This window comes from Priapulus caudatus, unplaced genomic scaffold, assembly GCF_000485595.1.
Source record: "Priapulus caudatus unplaced genomic scaffold, Priapulus_caudatus-5.0.1 Scaffold291, whole genome shotgun sequence".
NCBI lineage: Eukaryota > Metazoa > Priapulida > Priapulimorpha > Priapulimorphida > Priapulidae > Priapulus > Priapulus caudatus.
In genome coordinates, this window is record NW_014577352.1 from 126,059 (window position 1) to 147,048 (window position 20,990).

At 41.4% G+C, this 20,990-nt stretch overlaps 1 protein-coding gene across 1 annotated transcript in view; it reads right to left on the reverse strand.

Annotated features, from left to right (window-relative positions):
- Positions 1–376: 376 nt before the first annotated feature.
- LOC106808625 (cystathionine beta-synthase-like) overlaps positions 377–20,990 on the reverse strand; it is a 28,983-nt gene continuing 8,369 nt past the window's right edge. The window contains exons 4-14 of the mRNA XM_014811417.1: positions 12,214–12,314; positions 9,309–9,395; positions 7,688–7,757; positions 7,137–7,228; positions 6,795–6,920; positions 6,598–6,682; positions 6,262–6,367; positions 2,906–3,115; positions 2,471–2,579; positions 1,575–1,659; positions 377–1,413 (exon numbers count right to left, since the gene is read on the reverse strand). Coding sequence (XP_014666903.1) covers positions 1,307–1,413; positions 1,575–1,659; positions 2,471–2,579; positions 2,906–3,115; positions 6,262–6,367; positions 6,598–6,682; positions 6,795–6,920; positions 7,137–7,228; positions 7,688–7,757; positions 9,309–9,395; positions 12,214–12,314 — 1,178 coding nt within the window. The 3' untranslated portion in view covers positions 377–1,306. The remainder of the gene's footprint in view (positions 1,414–1,574; positions 1,660–2,470; positions 2,580–2,905; positions 3,116–6,261; positions 6,368–6,597; positions 6,683–6,794; positions 6,921–7,136; positions 7,229–7,687; positions 7,758–9,308; positions 9,396–12,213; positions 12,315–20,990) is intronic.

Consider the following 20,990-nt stretch of genomic DNA (forward strand, 5'->3'; position numbering starts at 1 on the left):
CCGCCGGCCCTGAAAATGGAGCGACCTAAGGTGAAATTCTTGCAAATTTTGCAAAACTACAAATTTTTTTTTTGCTTGGGGGGGCTTGGGGGAGGTTCGTTCGAACCCCCCGAACCTGCCTACGGCCTACGGCTGGCTACGGGCCTGCACACGCATACAATGATACATACACACACGCGCACACACATGCACGCACGCACACACTTGTACACAATTATGAGAAAGATATGTTTATTTATCATACCAGCAGTCAACGAAGAGTTAATAAATTAATGTCATTATCGCTTGAATCATGCATCCTTTAATCACATCTTTTTATCAATCTCTTTTAACTTGAGGTGTAAAATGCAAAAATTAAACCACAAAAATACAGGAATAATCGTTATTGTATTTATTCTTTACCAATAACAGCTTTCTGCTGTAGGAGTTTATTGTGGTTATCAAATTGTGTGCCAACAACATTTTCATCATACCGAAATTGTGCACCCAAATTTGCAAGATGCATTTTTGTGTCCATAATAATATCAAATACAACAATCAAATTAATGTAGCAATTCACCAAGTAATTATGCAATTACAGCATGCAGATAATCTATATCCAGTTTACCTGCGTGTGCTCTATTTAGAAGCTTGCAGTTTACTGCATTAGTTATTGAAATGTTAAGACACTTTCACAGATCTATATCCTTAAACTTAACACAAGATATCCTTATATATGCTTATCCAAAATGGTTTTAGAATGACATACGACATATTGATCACACAAACATATAGTATCAACTGCAAGAGAAATTATTTTTATCACATTGTTTGCAATGATAGGTTTAAAATCCCAGTTTTAAATGGTTATTTACCATTCTAATAACATTTTTCGCCATTTAAAAAACTGTTTTCAAGAACATACAATTGTTGGGCTTTAAATCATCTTGGTCAATTTCTAGCTCTGTCTGCAATGGCATCTCTGCCCATGGAATGTGTGCTTATAGCACGTGCATATAAATGGGTACGATGTAGTAGCAAACATGAGACTATAGACATCATTCACTGACATAACATCCACACATATTAACATATATAGATGCCTCCACCAGGTGCTTACTGACGTGAAATGATTACGTAAAATATATCACAAACTTCAACAACATAATAGTGTGTCATATAATGAGCGTATTAAGTATACTTAGTATTAAGTATACTTATAATAAGTATACTTAATACTAATATGCTCTTGGTCATAGCTATCAACACATGCAGATATGCAACCATATAGGGTGTGACAGAACTCCTGAAAGTTCTTCATAGCAGGTTATGCGGGAGAAGGTGGTGTTTGCTTTGCGAGAAAGTTAAGGAAGTCTATGCTTGTCACAACACCAATTATCACAGTCTTTGTCATGGAATCTTCGTTTGTTCTATCTGAAATGTATAAAGTGACGCATCATTATACCACAACTGTAAGCAATAACTTGCACGTCATTTTCAATTTGATGGTGACAGAAACGGTGTTGGGAGAAAATAGAATTATAAAGGCCGTCTTCCATTCATTTACGTTATCATCGAATAGTATTAATACTCACATTGTTTCTGTTCATGCAATACAACAGCAAAATGATCGGTGTTGAGGATTTGTGATAGCTTCCCAAGTGTTGTCTCCAGTGTAATCTATGAATATATACAAATACATCTTATAGTGCTGCCATCTATGCACTGTATTATATTAACACAAACATATATATCTATCAGGAGTAGATAATAGGGAAGGCGTGTGACTTCAATAAACAAGGGAAATTCGTCATTTACTAGCCTTAGAATAGTTATACCTACGATTTACTACGCGTAACTCAACCAACTTGAGCTCAAGTCGTACACAGTACATTCGCCTAGCATCGTGTGAAATCGTTTCCTTGTATACACCCGCAATCCGGAGATACAGACTAAAACGTACGACACGATTTTCCATTATGTTGCCAGCAAACTAAATGTGTAAACCGCCTAACTCAAAACAAAAGGCAGCTACTAACAACTCTTGCACCCTCGGCGATGCGGTGTGGCTCGCTGAGCTAATCTTTGACCTATTTACAGCTGCCTTTTGTTTCGAGTTAGGCGGTTTATACATTCAGTTTGCTGGCAACATAATGGAAAATCGTGTCGTACGTTTTAGTCTGTATCTCCGGATTGCTGGTGTATACGAGGAAACGATTTCACACCATGCTAGGCCAATGTACTGTGTACGATTTGAGCTCAAGTTGGTTGAGTTCAAATGAATGATAATGATATGATCATATGATAAAAATATATCAGATTGTTCATACGAAAGATTACTGTACGAATACAGGACCTCCACATACACTCCAAATGCTCATGGGGCCCATGCATGATTTCCTAGCATTATGCTTCTACCATAATACTTCTAACTCAACAGGCCACACAGCTAAGAAACATCATTCAAATGCACAATCCTTGCAATGCTTACAGTCTTGAATTGGTTGTACAGAATCTGTGATACGGGCGTCTGTTTCTTAACCCTGTCAGCAAGTACGGCTGCCATGAGACTCCCGAGTGTTACCATGCCATCGATACACCTGCAACATGCACAGACTCACATGAAATGCATCCATCCAAAGTACAGCGGTACGTATATGCTAATAACTACCTATGTTGCACATACTGTATACGCTGTATATTTTGCGGTGGTTTAATTTTCGCGAATTTCGCGAACGCATTCCCGACCGCGAAAATAACAACACGCGAATAATTCATACCGAATAATACCGAATAATTCATAATTCACCGACCGCGAAATTAACCACTCGCGAAATTGTCCGTCAAGTCTGAAATCGCGAAAATATCTGTACGCGAAAAATATGGCTTATTCAGTAATCATATATGTTTTTCACATAAATATTACCCCTGTTCGTCGACCACAGGCAGTTGGTCGTATCCCTCCGTGTTCATGATCTCGATCGCGTCCTCGACTGTCATGCTCGGCACGACGGTGAGGGGCGCGTTCAGGTTGAGTGCAGACACACGCTCCTTCCACCACCACTCCGACGCCGCCTTGTGGTCCTTCGCAAGAAAGTCTCGCTCCTCCATCCAGCTGTCGCTGAGAAACCTTGTCCTGTGGAAATAAAAAAATAACAATAAAAAACCATATATATATATATCTATACTATAAAAGGGAAGAGCCCATTTTTTGTTAGCTATGTTCTCTGAATCTGCTCGCATGATTTGAAATTGCTTGACTGTAAACGATGCATTACCACTCATAGAGTAATATTGGCGCACTTTTGCAATGATGAAAACAGGATCAAGTTGAATTTGAAGCCGTTTTATTTAACACTGGTGTACCGATACCATACCGCTGTATCGATCGACGTCACTACTCACTACCATTAACCAATGTAGTACGCGTCGTTGCCCGCTGCCGCTGTGGCGCAGTGGTAGCACGCTTGCCTAATAGGTTAGGGGTCGGGAGTTCGAAACTCGACAGCCGCGGAAATTAAAAAATATATATTTCTTGCCAGGTGCGCAACTTCTTTCTTTCATCCTAAATAGATGCATATTTAAAATAGATTTAATTTAAAATGTATACTATAAAAGGGAAACAGCGAATTTTTATTAGCCAAGTTATTTTTAAGTTAAGGAATTCCCCTGGGATATCCCAAAATCCATAATGAGGCTCTTCATGACAATGTGCTCACCACATCTTCACGTTCGGTTGAGTTTGACGCCAAAAACTTTGTAGCTGAGTTAATACAAGTTAATATACCTTTATCTCCTGCACTTAAGCTAGGTTTTCCAAAATATCAATATGCCTGTTTCTTGAATAACAATCATAGTTCGTAGGCCTACACAAACACAGTGACCATGTTTCCCCAGTCAATAAATGGCATTATTCCTGCCGATTGTCACCAATTCCTTCATCAATTATGTATTGTTGGCAAAACATGTTAAACCCCCAGACAGCCCCACAGACAGTAATTATCAACTGCTGACAAGAAAGCTCCTGAAATTATTAACTGCTGACCAAACAAACTACTGATATTGGGGATTTCAATTCTAATATCAATTCTTACAAACTGCTGATATAATTCGATATTAGGCATAAAATAAAATAAATGTCTGTTTACGGTTCCAACTCAATTTTTTTAAAGGGTAGGTCGATAGGTAAAAAAACATTTTTTGACTTTAAAAATTTCTTTTAAAGTCAAAAACACCAAAACTATCATTCAGTGTGTTCATTTTCTAGAACTTTAAACCCCGATGCATATTTTGATGGAAAAATGATAGAAAAATATTGTTTAGGAACACTAATTTCTATTTCTCGACTTTATTTATAATCTTGCCCTAAAATAAATCAATTTAATATTCTTTTTACAACAATGCTAATAACAAAATTTGAGTCGGCACTTTTTTGGAAGGGTCTGTCAGATTCGACTCTAACTGTGAACGTAGCTGTCCATTTCCCTGTGGATTTTTTGAATTCCCTTAATACCGCAGGCTTACCACCACACAAACTTACTCTTAAACTTGGTTCCCCCATCATTGTCCTCAGATCTTTAGACCCACCCAACATCACCAGTGGAACACGTTGTCGAGTCACAGCCTGCCATGCCAACGTCATAGACGTCGTCATCCTACATTGACCAGCAACTGGCAAAACCGTATTCATACCACGCATACCACTCATTCCTTGAACATCAGATCTTCCATTTCAATTTAAAAAACTGCAATTCCCTATCCGCCTTTGCTATGCTATGACAATAAACAAAGCCCAGGGACAGACTTTAACTACCATAGGCTTGGACCTGACCACACCTGTCTTCTCCCATGCATGGCATGCTCTATGTTGCCCTCTCACAAGTAGGCAAACCCATGGCGATGTTCATTCACACACAGGACAGGAAGACCAAAAACATAGTTTACAAAGAAGCCCTTGATCCTTAGGTGAGCTACAACACTAATACAATCATTCATGAATTCCCACCATCCGAAGGATCAGTTTCAGTTACTCATGTCCCAGACAGTCAGGCAATTACATGAAACTAAAAAGGACGTTCGCGATAAAATCTCCACCCCCGAACACCATATCCAAACTGCTGACAAACAACTCATAGAAACTATCACTGAAAACTAAATCTAAATATTCAAGAATGCCTCTGCAATGGTACTACACTCAAAATCCAGACTTCACAAACATGTACTTGATGCTGAAATACTCACCGGCCCTCGCAGTGGACAAAGAACATTAATACCCAGGATAATATTAGCTCCATCCGATGTCACGCTATCATTTACACTTCCACGCCGCCAGTTCCCTATTCGCTTGGCTTACTGCATCACCATCAATAAAGCGCAAAATTAAGGTCAAACTTTCAAGAAGCTGGGGATTTTCCTCCCAAAACCCGTCTTCTCTCATGGCCAACTTTACGTTGACTTCTTACGTGCTAAATCTTTTGCTAAGATAAAGCTTCAACTGGAAACTACTCACAACCAAACTCAAGGGAAATCAGACTCTCTTTTCTACACTACCAACGTTGCATACCATGAAGTTCTGTAATTTAGTGTCCATCACCTGTAAATCTCATCAAATAAACTTTTCTATTCTATTTTACTTCTTCAAAGTACTTCTTCTCAGCTAAACCATGCATCTCTACATTCACAGCATATGCCCGCACCCGTGAGCATCACTACCGTAGACTTTCACTACCATAGCCTAGGCTTGGGCCTGACCACACCTGTCTTCTTCCATGGCATGCTCTATATGTTGCCCTCTCACAAGTAGGCGAACCCAGGGCGATATTCATCCACACACAGCACACGAAGACCAAAAACATACTTTACAAAGAAGCCCTTGATCCTTAGATCAGCTACAACACTAATACACTCATTCATGAATTCCCACCATCCGAAGGACGGGTACTTTGCTAGTATATATACATATATACATATAAATATAATATATAAATATAAATATAAAAAACCACTTTCCAGCAAGCTCTCTAGCTTTCTACATTCACATTATGATTAATTATATTTATGAGACGTGTGTAATTGCCGCACTTATTATCCTACAAAATTAACAATCACACAAACCACGATGCAGTAAAACAATCAAACATCCAACCCACCTTGCAGCAAAATTAGCTAACATGTGGCCCCTAGATATTGGGTTGATGAAGCAAATGGTGTTTGATTAAATGATCAAATAAAAAAAACACATGTAATACAAAGTTCCCATTACGCAGAGCTACAGTTTCTTACATGTAGTTTCTCAGGGAGTCAGGCAGAATGACAACGCAGTTTTGTCCCTCCTTTAATTCTTTTGCTGCCTTCACTGCAGTGGACATCGCTGTACCACTGCTGCCTCCTGTAAATGTAACATTATATGATACAAATAGTAAGAGCACAATATTTCCTGCACAGTAATAGCAATACTCACAGACTTTGTTTTATTGACAGAACACATACCACAAATGCAATCACGAAGATACATTATAACAAAGAGAACAAAAGATCAAAGTTTGATTAAAGTTAACCAAATTAGTCTGTAAGAAGTCAAACATATCGTAAAACATGATAACGATCAAGCTCACACACCACAAAGTAATCCTTCTTCCCGTAGCAATCTCCTAGCCATGATGAATGTCTCCTTATCCTCAGACTTATACCATTTGTCCACACTCTGCAAACAGTCAACATTGCCGGACAGCATAAGAAAATGCAAGTACATGCATGCTTTATGTATAAGATTCTATAAAAGTTTTATATGTTATCGAGCCTAGAGTAATACTTACACTTCTGTCCAATACAGTAGGAACAAAATCATAGCCAATGCCTTCCACTTCATAGTACGATATGTTAGTCACGTTAAGCTCACTTGGAGCAGCCAGGGTCGAACCATATGGGTCAACACCTATAATCTAAAACCAAATAATTGTAAACATTCAGTAACACCATATCAAAACATACATTATGCAAGAAATAGGTTACATCAACATGCAAATCTCCAACGTAGCTGTAGCACAATAGCACACACACCAGCTGAGATATTAGGTGTGGCTGGAAAGTAAATTTGCTGAGTCATACACACATGCATTGCATGAGTGGTAAAAAATATAGCGCTATTGCAATTTTACCTGACAATTTGGGCATTTTTCCTTGATCTTCCTACTAATTCCAGTGATCGTACCACCTGTTCCTGCTCCTGCTACCAACATGTCCACCTTCCCTATAAAGCAACAGGCCATTAGCATACACCGACACAGAGATGAGCAAAAAATAATACACGAATAAACAAAATATGTAGAAGGTCATGGTAATGTATGCACATACACCCATATTACAAGGGTGCCTGTGGGTACTGATTACAAACATCTACATCCACCATATACCCACAGATCATGCCATACCAGTACACACCATTCAGCACACCAGTACACACCATACGCCAACAGATATTCACACACTTACTCATACAATTATGTTAATTGATAATGCAAATGAAAGTAATGGGAATTCAGGATAACATCTAAACATAAATAATGCAAGAAACCCCCCACGTGATCTATATAATATTATTGCAATTTCTTAATAACCAATCCCAGTCAGTGATCACAAGAGCATAGGAAGAGAGCATGTAGTATTTGTTCTCCACCTTGCCCTTCCTCTACATCTGAGGCAATCTCACCTCCACATTGTTCCAGTATCTCCTCTGCAGTCGTATCATAATGCGCAACAGGGTTGTATGGATTACGATACTGTAAAACAGAAACGATGCGTTTATTATGCGATTGCTAGTGTGGGTAAAAGACACACCTAGCTTACTCCACCAATAAAAGTACATTGTTCTTGCTTTGCACCTGCTTCTGTTTGTTAATTTATATAATATCAAGAATCCAAAAATGATGTAACTTTGATACCTAATTCTCCTATCAATATCTATATTATCAGTTATTATCAGTTATATATCTAACTTATATTCTCAGTTCTATTATATTTCTGTAGAATGTGTAGCGAGTAGAATACGCATGGAGCGACGTGTGTTTACGACATGTAAACCGTGTCTACGTCAGAGCCCACCTGGGGGGTTAATGAAGCTGGCGAAACCGTTTAGGTGCGACACGAAATGAGGAAAGATAATAAAAAGACACTTGTAATACCGTCGAAAGACAGATAAATAAATATATAGGAATAAGATATTGTTCCAGTATGGCATACAGGCCAGCTGTGTAAATATAACGCTGGACTAGACAGTAGCAGAAATAGCCAATTACAGACAGTAACGTAGTGCGGACTGACCATAAAAAATAGGTCTAGGCGTGTCTACCTACGTGAGTATATAACCGTTCGACTAGAGAGAGAGAGATCGGAAAGAGAATCAGAGACATTGATTGCAATTAAGACGAGATTGGTCAGAGCCGGCTACTTTCAGCTATAACCTCGTAAGTTATGTGATGTGACTCGCGCACCTCGCCTGTACGCATTCGCCCCGTTATGGGAGGATGCATAATTAAGTCTGTACCATTAAAGAGATGGATACGTACATCATAGTTCGTTATGTTCTTTATTACTTGCCTTTAAATAGACGCTAGCAATGGTGTAATACACACACTCACGCGTAACCACTATTACGATCACGGGTAGAAACAGACTTCCTTATACACTTGTCACAAAGTCACAAAGTCACACCGTGGGAAACGTGTCACCGTGTCGCGGTTCTACGATCCCTAGGTCCGATGAATTATCAAGGACACGACTGGCTAGGGAGCTTATAAGAAGACGGCCCTGCCACACCCGGGGCGAGCTTGGCCATCCTTTAGACTAATCCTCACGTAGCATTATATCCGTACTCTATTCGATCTGTATCACTGTCGTAATGGCTGAGAATAAACGTCCGTGTGGTATGTTCCATCAAGTGGTTTGTCTCGTATCTCCTGCCACTCCCACGATATGAAGCAAAGCTCCGTTACAAATGTATTCCACAAGTGTTGTTGCAACCATGCTGTAGTTACAAGTAAATGCACTTGAACCATTAGGTACTGCCATAGCATTAACACAAGAGCCGCAGAGCGTCTGGGCTCATCTGAGGTCTGTTGCTACGGTTATAAACTCAAAATTTCAGTCGTGCGTAGTGACACCTTTGTTAGGCGCAGATATGCAGATACGCAGTTGCGTACACCTCATTTCAGCAAACATTTTTTTATTGCAGAGAGAAAGAGCGAGAGAGAGGGGGGCGAAAGAGAGAAAGAGAAAGTGAGAGAGAGCGGCGAGAGGAGAGAGAGGGAGAGGGGGGATTATACAGTACTTACGGTTCCACTTGCTTTCACACAGAACGGAAACACAGCAAGCGGTTTATTAACCTTTGGCAAAGGCAAGATACGGTAACCGTTGAGTACCTAATTGTTAAGAGTTACAGATCAACGTAATCATATGATATAGATGTAGACAAGTGCCGCAGTGCGACAGGGCTCATCTGGTGTCTGGTGTTCTGCTGATAAATTCCTTTGTGCATAGCAAGACGTCTTATACATAAGTCTTCTTTATTCTTGTTTGACTTTCGTAGCCAATTCGAACAAATATATCAGCTACACTTTCGCACCCACCTAATCTCTATGCATTGCAGACACATGTGCATTGCAGGTTGGCAGGCAACAATTATGATTAGAAGCGTGCCAGCCATGGGCTGCCCCGTGTTTTTGCCTACCCACGCAAGCATTCACTGATTCAGCCTTCAGGGTGCTATAGACAGACTGCTTTAGAAAATAATATGATTTAAGGAGCGTAAACCTTGTTCAACAAACATTTGCCTTTGCAATTCAACTGTGAAACTGTAGCCTCACATTCACACAGGTATGGGCTCTAATAATAGCAAAAGCAGTTCAGTCCTTTGTTAACAGTCAACAAAACAATGTTTAACCCTCCTCTTGAGGGTCAAAAGGTTATCCGACACTTACTCTTCGCATGTCAGCGAAAAGTACATTTCACGGTCCTTTCAATAAAGCCATAAAAATGGTAGGTCACCGCTAAAACAAAAAAGTTTTCCAATCGCTCTGTCAGATCATGTCCTCAGAAAATGTCTAAAATCTGTCCTGTGCCCCATTGACCTTTGACCTGTAACCTCCAATTTCAGCACAGTGATGGCTTTTCCTACCATGATGCTATATACCGACTATCACGAGCCTAGGTCGAGCCGTTTAGATTTGTGCCACAAGTCTGCATTTCCTCCCTATACCTTAAGTTAACGGATGGGGAAAGTTCCCCCCTTCTTTTACACCCCTTGACTTTTGACCTTTGACCCCCCATGCTGTCGACATTCCCAAATCTGTTTTTCGCGATTATCCCCCATGTTCCCGATATCGTCAACGTTACGTCGAGGCGCGGTTAAGATTTGGCCAACTGTTGACGCCGAACGCGACGCCGGACGGCACCGCAACGGTCGCCTGCCCGGGATACGGACGCCACGGACGGACACACGCTCATGCTGATTCTACAAGCTGCAAGCTAATAAAGTATTAGATCATAAATGTTATATGTAAATATCAACGTTGCTCTTGCATATGCGCGTAGTTGAGCGCGTTATCCAGCCATGTCGTTAAACAAAACGCGCTAACCAGCACACCGGCCGCAACGAATTTCATATAATTCGCGATAGTATAGAATGGACTTTATTTCTCCACTCACTATGCTCGCTCTGCCCAGGCGTCCCAGCAACGCCTAAGCCAAGAGGTGGATCGCACAGTACCAGCTCTACATTATCTGAGCAGCTATCAGCAGGCACAAGAAAGCCAGTCATGCTTATTGAGAGTGCGGAGGTGTATTCGTAATGCCTACACTAAAGAATCTGCATATTATAATTAATTGCTTTAAGTAAGTCAACTTGTTGCTTCAAGTCAAGATGTCTATGTGTGCGTATTTCACCTGTAAAACTGTCTAGCCTTACACAACCATCAAGTACTGCGCAAACGCTAGCAAGCGTACGCTAGTAATAAAAATCCGTTCAAAGGCTTAAATTGCTTATATAATGATAGATTACTATAGCACTACGACCGTGAGCTGCGTCTGCTTGCAAATTCACTGAGAAATCCTTTCAAAGCTGAAAATGCGTTTATATTATATATATAGACTCTACCGTTGAAGTCGTCTGTCTGCCCAAAATTCCTGAATTCACTTAGAACTCATTGTTATTGCCTACTTTTCATAACATTTCTTCTCAAAATATAAACGAAAGATTACAGCTGTAGTAACTTTAATGCATATTCGCTTAAGGATTAAATGTTATCATGGCAAAGCATCGAGCAGCGGAGCTGTAGTTGCGTGGTGGTGGGGGCGGGCCGTAGGGAGTGCTCGGGTACGCGGGTGAACGGCTGCGCGGAGAGTAGGGGGGTGCGAGCGGGGGCTCTACTAGCAAAGCAGTTCAGTCCTTTGTGACAGCTCAACAATATCATGTTTAACCCTCTTTGACGGGTCAAAAGGTTATTCAGACTACTTAGCTCTTCGCACGTCAGCTGGAAAGTACATTCAGGAGATCTTTCCAATTTAAAGTGATAAAAGGTTAGGTCAGACTTGAAACAAAAAACGTTTTTCCACAGCGAGTCCGTTAGACACATGTCCTCAGTAAAATGTGCTGATATCTTACCTTTCCCCACTAGCCCTTTGCACCTGTGTACCCATTCACACTTATACAACCGAATATTAAGAGATTATTAGGTCAGCCGCTTCAGATTTCTGTGTGCCGCAATGTCCGTATTTCCTCCTATTACCTTACAGTTAGAGGGCGGAAATATTCAACCCTCCCGCTTGACACATCTTGACCTTTGACCCTGTGACCCTCAAATTCGGTCATCCCAGCGTCCTTTTTACGACCCCCCACCCCGACGTCCCACAATATCATGACGTTACGTCAAGCGGGTGTAAATTTGCTGCCCAACACTGCTCGACGGCACACACGGATACACGCTACGCCACAGACGGAACGCGCGCTCATGCGATATTCTACAAGCTGCATCTGGATTTCGTCAGATGAGCTGAACAACAGACACGTATTTCCAAGTTTCGGTAATAACAACCCCTCGTTCGTGAGTGATAAAGGAGTCTGGTGATCTCGGCACTTCAGCTCTCTGCCGCCTACAACCGATGTGAGACTCGTGGAGAATCGAAGGTCCTCGCTTTGGTCGGCGGCGCCAACGATCTCAGCTACTAGAGCGGCACGCAGACAACATCCACTCCTTCTCCAAACTCATTCTTCTCCTGGCATTGACGATGACTGCAGCGGATATGCCCTTTCACTGCTGCATGGCCAGCGCGCAGACCTATCCCTACAAACCACGTAGACACGTGCGATAGTTAGATTGTCGTTAGATTTAGTAATCACAGTTGATTAGCCGGTTATAGTTGTGCTTCATTAATTCATACCCGTGCTGCCAGCCAGTGACATCACCTTATCCCTACAAATCACGTTATAACACGCGGAGTTAGTTTAGTTTAGTTTAGTACGTTAATCAGTTATCGCGCCGTTTAGTTGTGCCTCATTATCTACCTGCTGCCAGCCAGTGACCACCCCTAAGTCCCAACAAATCACGTTAGACACGCAGATAGTTGTTGTCTAGCCATCATAGCCCTGCAGCTGAAACCTAACAGGACATATCACCTGCAGAAGACAGATACCTGAACATGGAAGATAATGCAGGTACCCTGGCACAAGGCCAACCCTCTGCAGCCTAGTTGACACCTGTCAGAATTCATTTCTACAGAACCAAAACAGACCGCGACGAAACACAGAGAAGTTTGTACATTACACCAGACAGCGATCAGAAGTGACAAATACCTTGTTTCACAGAGGTCGGTCGATGATGGACATGAGCTCAGCTTTCGGCCTTCCAAGGCTCTGCCCTTCGCACCATCGCTCAGCCCGATCCCTGCTTTCACACTTGGTCCTCCCGCATTGAAATACTCACACTTGGCCACTATGAAAGAATTTATATATGCAAGCTTACAATTTTACAGTGAGGTACACATGGAATATGTAGCAAGTGAGTATGCTGATAGACAAAATATAAGCAGTACTGCCATTTATTTAGGCTGCTGGTACACTGCGTGCAAACAAAAGGTAGCCTTGCGACATAAAAGCACATGTGATTGAGAGCAAAATCAATAACAGATTTTATTCTTCATGTTATTCAAAAAGCACATAAAGTGTAATTTATAACTCTTTTTTGTTTATGAGCTTCTAAAAAAACTAAACATATAAGTTAGAACATAATATATACCACAATGTAACTCTCTTGTCTATTGGTTTCAGATTGAGTCCCATCATTTGTAATCTGTATTGAATAAAGACTGATTACGAATGGACGTGTTCCTATCTATAAATACGCATACAATCTTTCCTTTATGGCCGCCCCTATTGGAGCATATATGGTCCGCAAGTAACCACGTTGCTTTAATTTCTGTAGTGGGGGATTTTTTACAGGGTGGCTTGCTGGCCTTGCACAACCTCCCGATTCCACCATCGGAAGGACCCATCTCTACGCCTTAGATTGACTGAAGCAAATAGGGATAAATTGCCTTGGCTCAATGGCACAGCAGGCGTGACAAGAGTGGTGCATGAATCTCAGACCCATCAGACTGGAGTAATGAGTGCTGAACGAACAGTACTGTCCCTCTTATTTGTATTATGTATCTTACATAGTTGACATTTTCAGTCGGCAGCTCTTGCTTGATGTTGTTGATCTTCATAACAGGTGTGTTTCGCGACGCTGACTAGAATGTTTGGAAGAATCCCCGTGTCTCCGTTCACACGTCTATAACAAGCAACGTCCACATATGCATTGTAAAATATGCTTTACAGCAATCCTGACTGAATTACCACAGATATTCAAATGCTGATATATGTATATGCTGTACATATAGATATCAAACCGTTTTCACTCTACCTGTGTATCTATATAGTTACATGTGTGTGTGCATGTGTATGGGTAAGTGTATGCATATATACATCAAGAACACATGAAGCCTATATATATGCTCTTTATGTCTATGTATAGTTCACAAGCGTGATCCAAGTAAACTTTGGTATAGGCAACCGAAAGATCTGGTAAGCATCATAGATAACTTACGATTTGTGATGGTTGTGAGGAGACTCTTCAGAACTAACACCAAGCCTCCAGGTACACTTGCTGGGTAGGTCTGGTCTGACCCAAGATTTTGACAGGTCCGTTTTGCACTGTTTAGCAGACCCTGCAAGGATTGGAGCTGTCGATGTTGGTTCCATCATCACAGTAGTATTCACCTGTTAATGAACGAGCATGCATCAATCAATCCAAACCTACACACAAATGGCTTCTACACTCCATGACAGAATGAAAGCACTCGAGAGTGAACTAGCTATCGATTTCGCTCAATACACGCATATAATAGTTAATACCACACCAATATATGCTTTTGTGAGAGCCGACTTGAAATTCACCCATTCAATACCTGCTATGATCTCTGAATTGCGCACATTCATCTTACTATGGAGAGTGGAAAATTTTTGCCATAGGTCATGTAAACACTATTGGGATAAAGAATCATGGCACATAGATAACGGTTAGCTGAGCTTATCCTGAGCGGAGGTCAGTCCTTAGTTAAAGGGTTGCATGCAATCTATATGTAAACATGGCATTACCAATATTAAAATCATTCTAATATATACTGATAACAATATCACTGTAATGTTAACAGCTGGGCCATAAACATACTTGGTGTGCATATGTGAATGCTTTTTATAGACTACAGCACATTGGCTGAAGTTCTCTCGGCTCAAAAAAATCAGCACATTAATTTGGAAAACTTTTTGCCATCTCATGCTACGTCTCATAACTCCAATACATATATTCATGGCACAGGTGTAAGCATATACTATATTATATATATATACTATTTCAAAGAATTCAAACTTCCAAACCTACTCCTTAAAAAATTATATTTCAAAGTACAATTATGTACAGAATTAAGAGTTTCCTTCTTTTGGAATGACTTTGATCACAACATGACATGATCCTATTATTTATTTATTTATTCATGCATTCATTATAGGTAATTGGTTATAGACACCTTGTAGCCCTGGTATCTCGTCGTTACTCTATTCGTCGGTCAGTGATCGTAAACAGTGATGGTCGAAGAGGTTGTGTATATCATACATGATATAGACGTCTTTATTTGAATACATATGTTGCAACGTACAAGCTAGTGCGGGTCGACTAGCCAGTGCCACACCCGATGATCATACATGATATAGACGTCTTTATTTGAATACATATGTTGCAACGTACAAGCTAGTGCGGGTCGACTAGCCAGTGCCACACCCGACTCTCTCGAATCTTCTGTTCCGCTCAGCACTATGAGTAATGAGCACAACTAACCGATAAGTGATTAACTAACTAACAACTAACACCGCGTCCACATGGTTTGTAGAAGGTCGGCGCTGCTGCAGCATGAAGGCTATCGCTGCATCATCGCATCCAGAGAAGATAGTTTGAAAGGTGGATGTATCTGCGGCCGCTCGAGCTGAGATCGTGCGCACCGCCGACCAAAGCACCTTCGATCTCTCGAGCTCACATCGGTGAGCCGCAGAGCTGAATCGAGATCCCAGACCCATATCCTCGCCAGGTATACCGAACGGAATCGTTCTGATTTCAGCTCATCTGACCGAAATCAATCTAGCTTGCCGACTGAGCGTCCCGTCCGCTGTGCGTCGCGTGTCCGTGCAACATTGGCACAAATCTAACCGCTCGAAGTATGTGCCACGCATATTCGACGTCGGGGGGGGCCTGAAAAGGAACCCGGGATACCAATTTGAGGGAGTCAAGGTAAAGTCAAGAAAGTGTCAACGGAGGGGAAATTCCCCCTAACTAAAGATAGGAGAAATACGGAATCGCGGCACAAACGAACGCACACCATCAAACCTCGCCCCCCTGCTTAATACGTGTATAGTATGAGGCAGAAACCCATCATCAGAGCGAAATTGGGGTCACAGGTCAAACGCAATGGGAAAGTAAGATAACACACTTACATGTCAACGGACCCTGTGGAAATTTGTTCAGTGCTGACCTACCATTTTTATCACTTTAAAGACCATAAATGTACGTTTCCCACGAGCTGCAAGATAAGGTCTATACCTTTGACCCTCAAAGAGTAACATGGAGTTACTGTCAACAAAGGACTGAACTCTTTTGCCTATAAGCCCCCTCCACCCGCCCTACCTCCCCCCACCTTCTGCCGTACCCCTCACCCCCGCCCCACCACCACTACCTCGCGCTCAGCATTCCATGAAAATTAATAAGAGCAAAATTAAACATTACACAGCTAGTAATCTTCGTTTAATTTGAGAAGAAATGTATGAAAGTACACTACAATGATCAAGTGAATTTTCAACAGACAACTCACGAGTCCTATATATATAAATAACATTCACTTGAAGGATTGTAGTAATTTTTTCAACAGACGAGCTCACGGTAGCTATAGTATAATTTAATATATATAACATTTACACCTTGACATTTTATTACTGCCTACGCGGCTGCGTTGCCATTACTTGTGTTGTGTAGCCACATTTACAGTGAAAACCCCATAACTACTTAACAACTTGACTTACTAAACAATAATTCTTATGACATCTTTATGACATTACGATAACACCGTCACGTCCGCACTGACTGGCTGTTAGTGCCGCTGAAACTTGCCAAAATGTAACTGGTACCGATCCCACCCTTGGCTAGCGTTGCTGGGCTGCAGAGCAGCATAGGATAGAAGATACATCCATCAAATCCTCGAATATAAATTCCGTTGCGACGTTTTCCATTGTTTAACGGACATCTGGACCCGCCAGGCCTACCGAATCAAGCAACGTTGATATTACATACAACATTATCTAATTAGTAGCTCCACTACATAGTCATGATCAGCTTTAGAATCCGGGCATGAGCGTGGTCCGTCCGTGCGTCCGTCCGCCGTCGCTCGTGCTCAACAGTTGGGCACAAATATTAACCGCTCGATGATACAGTACAATGTGGGACGTGCGGGGGGGTAATCGAAAAACGTATTGATTCGAAGCGGGTCAAAGGCCGAGGTTAAGAGAAGGCGCGGAACATCCTCCTTAATTAAAGTATAGGAGAAAGCAGAATTGCGCACAAATCTAAACGGGCTCGACCTAGTAGGCTTGTATAAGTCGATGTAACTAGCATCATGTAGGCAAAAGCCATCACTGTGCCGAATTGAGGTCACCGTCAAAGGCAATGGGCACAGGGAAAGATTAACATTTTCTGAGGACATGGTCTGACGGACGATGAAAAACTTTTGTTTCAGCATCCCTACCCATTTTAGCTTATGGAAAGACAAAATGACTTCGCGACATGCAAAGACGTTCCGGATAACCTTTGACCGCAGAGAGGTTAACATGATTGGTTGACGTTAACAAGACGAAGCCTTTTGCATTATTAAGAGCCCATACCTGTGTGAATTAGGCACAGTTTCAACATTGAAATGCAAAAGGCAAAGTTGTTGAACAAGGTTACGCCCTTAAATCATATATTTCTCAACAGTCCTCATAGCACCCGAAGGCTGAATCAGTGACGCTTGCGTGTAGGCAAAAACCGCGCACCCAGCGGCACCTTTAATCATAAATGTTGCTCCAACCTGCAATGCACAGGTGTCTGCAATCAAAGATAGTGTGCGAAAGGAGCCGAATATTGTTCGACTGCTACGAACAGCAAACACAAAAAAGAAGACCATTTTCAAATTTTTTTTTTTTTTTTAATTTTTTTTTTTTTTGATTTCAGTTTTTTTTTTTTTTTTTGTGCGCGTCTATCTATAAGACGTCTGCTATGCACAAGAATTATCAGCAAACACCAGACACCAGACAGCCCCTGTCCACTGCGCACTTCTACACTATATCATATGAACGACTGAACTCTTACAATATACTCAACGTTACCGATCTTCCTTGGCCAAGAATAACCTGCCGTGTTCCGTCTGGGGAAAGCAAGTGGCCCGAACGATCATCCCCCCTCTCCCTCTCTCTCCTCTCGCCGCCCTCTCACTTCCTCATTTTTCTCTCCCCCCTCTCTCTCGCTCTTTCCTCTGCAATAAAAAAAGTTCGCAAATAGGTGAGCAAACTGCTATTGCATATCTGCGCATACAAAGTGTCACTACGCACGACTGAAATTGAGTTATAAACCTCAGCAACAGACCTCAGAATGATGCCCAAACGCTCGCGCTCTTAATGCTCAATGGCTAGTACCAAGGTCAAGGCATTTACTGAACTACAGATGGTCAACAACACTGTGAATACATTTTAACGAGCTTGCTTAATCGTGAGGCACGAGATACAAACAACCACTGAGAACGATACCACAGCGACAGTTATCTCAGCCCATTACAAAGGAACAATCGAATAGGACGGATAGAATGCTACTGAAGGATCAGCAAAACGATGGCCAACTCGCCCCGCTGGTGGCACGCCGTCTCTTAAAAATCCACTAAGCCTGTCGTGCTTGATAATCATCGACCTAGGATGTAGAAACCGCCCAGCGTGGGTACCAACGTGCCACGGCTGTACCTCTCGGGACTTTGTGACGAAGTGTAAGGAAGAGCTATTCTACCCAGATCCCGTAATAGTGGCCTTACACGCGTGAGTGGTGAACACCATTGCAGCGCTATTAAAGCAATAATAAAGAACAAACAACTAGAGTAAAGTAATCCATACTCTTTAAGTACACGACCTAATTATCGCATCCCCATAAACGGCGAATGCTACAATCGAGGTGCGGAGCACCAAATCACATAACGTACGAGTTATAGCTAACGTAGGCCGACTCTGACCCAATCTCGTCTAATTGCAACCAGTCGCCTCTATTCTCTTTCCGATCTCCTCCCTAAGTCCGAACGTTCTACTACTCAAGAGGGTAGACACCCAGAGCTATTTTTATGGTCATCGCACACGTTACGCTGAAGGCTATTTCACATGTCATCCACTTTAATACACACTAGGCCTTAAGCCAACCTGGAACAATACTTATTCCATATATATACGTCTTCGACGTATACAATGCTTTATATCTTTCGCATTCGGTCGCAACCAAACTTCGCCCGCTCATTCACCCACAGGTGGCGCTCTGACGAGACACGTAATTCTAAACCACTCGCTGCAGCGATTCTACTCGCTACACATTCTACAAAAATATAATAGAACTGAAATATAGTGAATATATATCTGATACAACTGAAATAAATACGAAAGGAAAAGTATGAAGATTACATCATTTTGAATCTTTGAATATATAAATAACAACAAAGCAGGTGCAAAAGCAAGAACAAGTAGCTCTATGTGAGTTAGCTAGGTTGTCTTACCCACACACAATCGCATAATAACCATCGTTCTGTTACAGTATCTGAATCCAACAACCCCTTGCCACTAGATAACACTGCAAGAAACTGAACAATGAAGGTACATCCTCAGATAGAGGAATTGGGAGAACAATACTACATCCTCTCCTATGCCTTGTGGGCGACTGAACTGGGATAGTTTACTAATAGCAAATAATATTAAAGATCAGTGGTTCTGATTTTTATTTGGATATTACCTGAATCCCATTACTTCATTGCATATCAATAAACAAATTGATGATAAGTGCTGTGAATACGTTGGCTAAGGTCTGTACTGTGCGGAATTGGTGTGTACGTAGCATATCGTGAATGGGATTAGATTTTGTAATCAGTACCACAGGCAAACCTTGAAATCGGTTAGTTCATACATTACCATGACCTCTAACATATCTTTATTCGTGATATGTTTGCTCATTCTGGCGGTGTAGCTAATGCCTGTGCTTATAGGAAGGACTGTTTTGAGCAGACAGGAACCGATGTACATCACTGAATATAAAAGAACAAGGAAAATGCCCCAATGGTCAGTAAAAATTCAATACGCTATAGTTTACACCATGCAATGCATGTTGAGACTCAGCAAAATTTTACCTTCCACCACACTACATACTCAGTCTGTGGTGCATGTTCACAGCTACGGAGATGCATGTTGATGTAACCTATTTCTTGCTAAGTATGTTGCAATGGTACCTGAGGTTACACTTATTCGTTTTAGATTAAGTTCTGACCCATGAGGTCCGACCTCGCTCTCAAGTAGCTTAACGTTACTAACATACGACATAAAGTGGAACGCATTGCTATGATTTGTTCCTACTGAATTGGACAGAATGTAAGTATACTCAGGTCGAAACATATCAAACCTTTATAGAACTATACATAAAGCAACCACATCTTGCATTCTTATAGCTGTCCGGCAATGTTCGACTGTTCTGCAGATGTGGACAAATGTATAAGTCTGAGATAAGAGAACATCTCCATCCAGCTAGGAAATTGTAACGAACAGATACTGATGTGTGTGAGCTTGATCGCTTTCATGTTTACATATGTTTACTCTCCAGACTAATTTGGTTAACTTTAATCAAACTTTTTGATCTTCCTTGGGGGGTAAAGACCGGATTGGCATTGGTGGATTAGCGTCAATAAAAAAGTCGCGAGTATGCATTAACGCAGATAGAGATGTGCCCTACTATGATCATATAAATTTACATCTGACAGGAGGCAGCATGGTACCACGATCCACTGGCATGAAGGCAGCAAAAAAAGAATTAAGAGAAGGGACAAAACGCTTGTCACTCTGGCCTGACTCCCTAGAAGCTACATTAAGAAACTGTAGCTCGCGAAGGGAAACGGTCTTACATGTGTTTTTTATTACATTAATCAAACACCATTTGCTATCAACCAGATATGTAGGCGCCACTTAGCTAATTTTGCGCAGGTGTTGAGTTTGATTGTTTACTGCACGGGTGGTTGGCATTGGTATTGAGAAATAAGCGCATTACACAAGCACGGTCTCAAAATATCATTAACAAACGGACTTAGAAACAGAGGAGCTCGCTGGAAAGTGTTTTTAT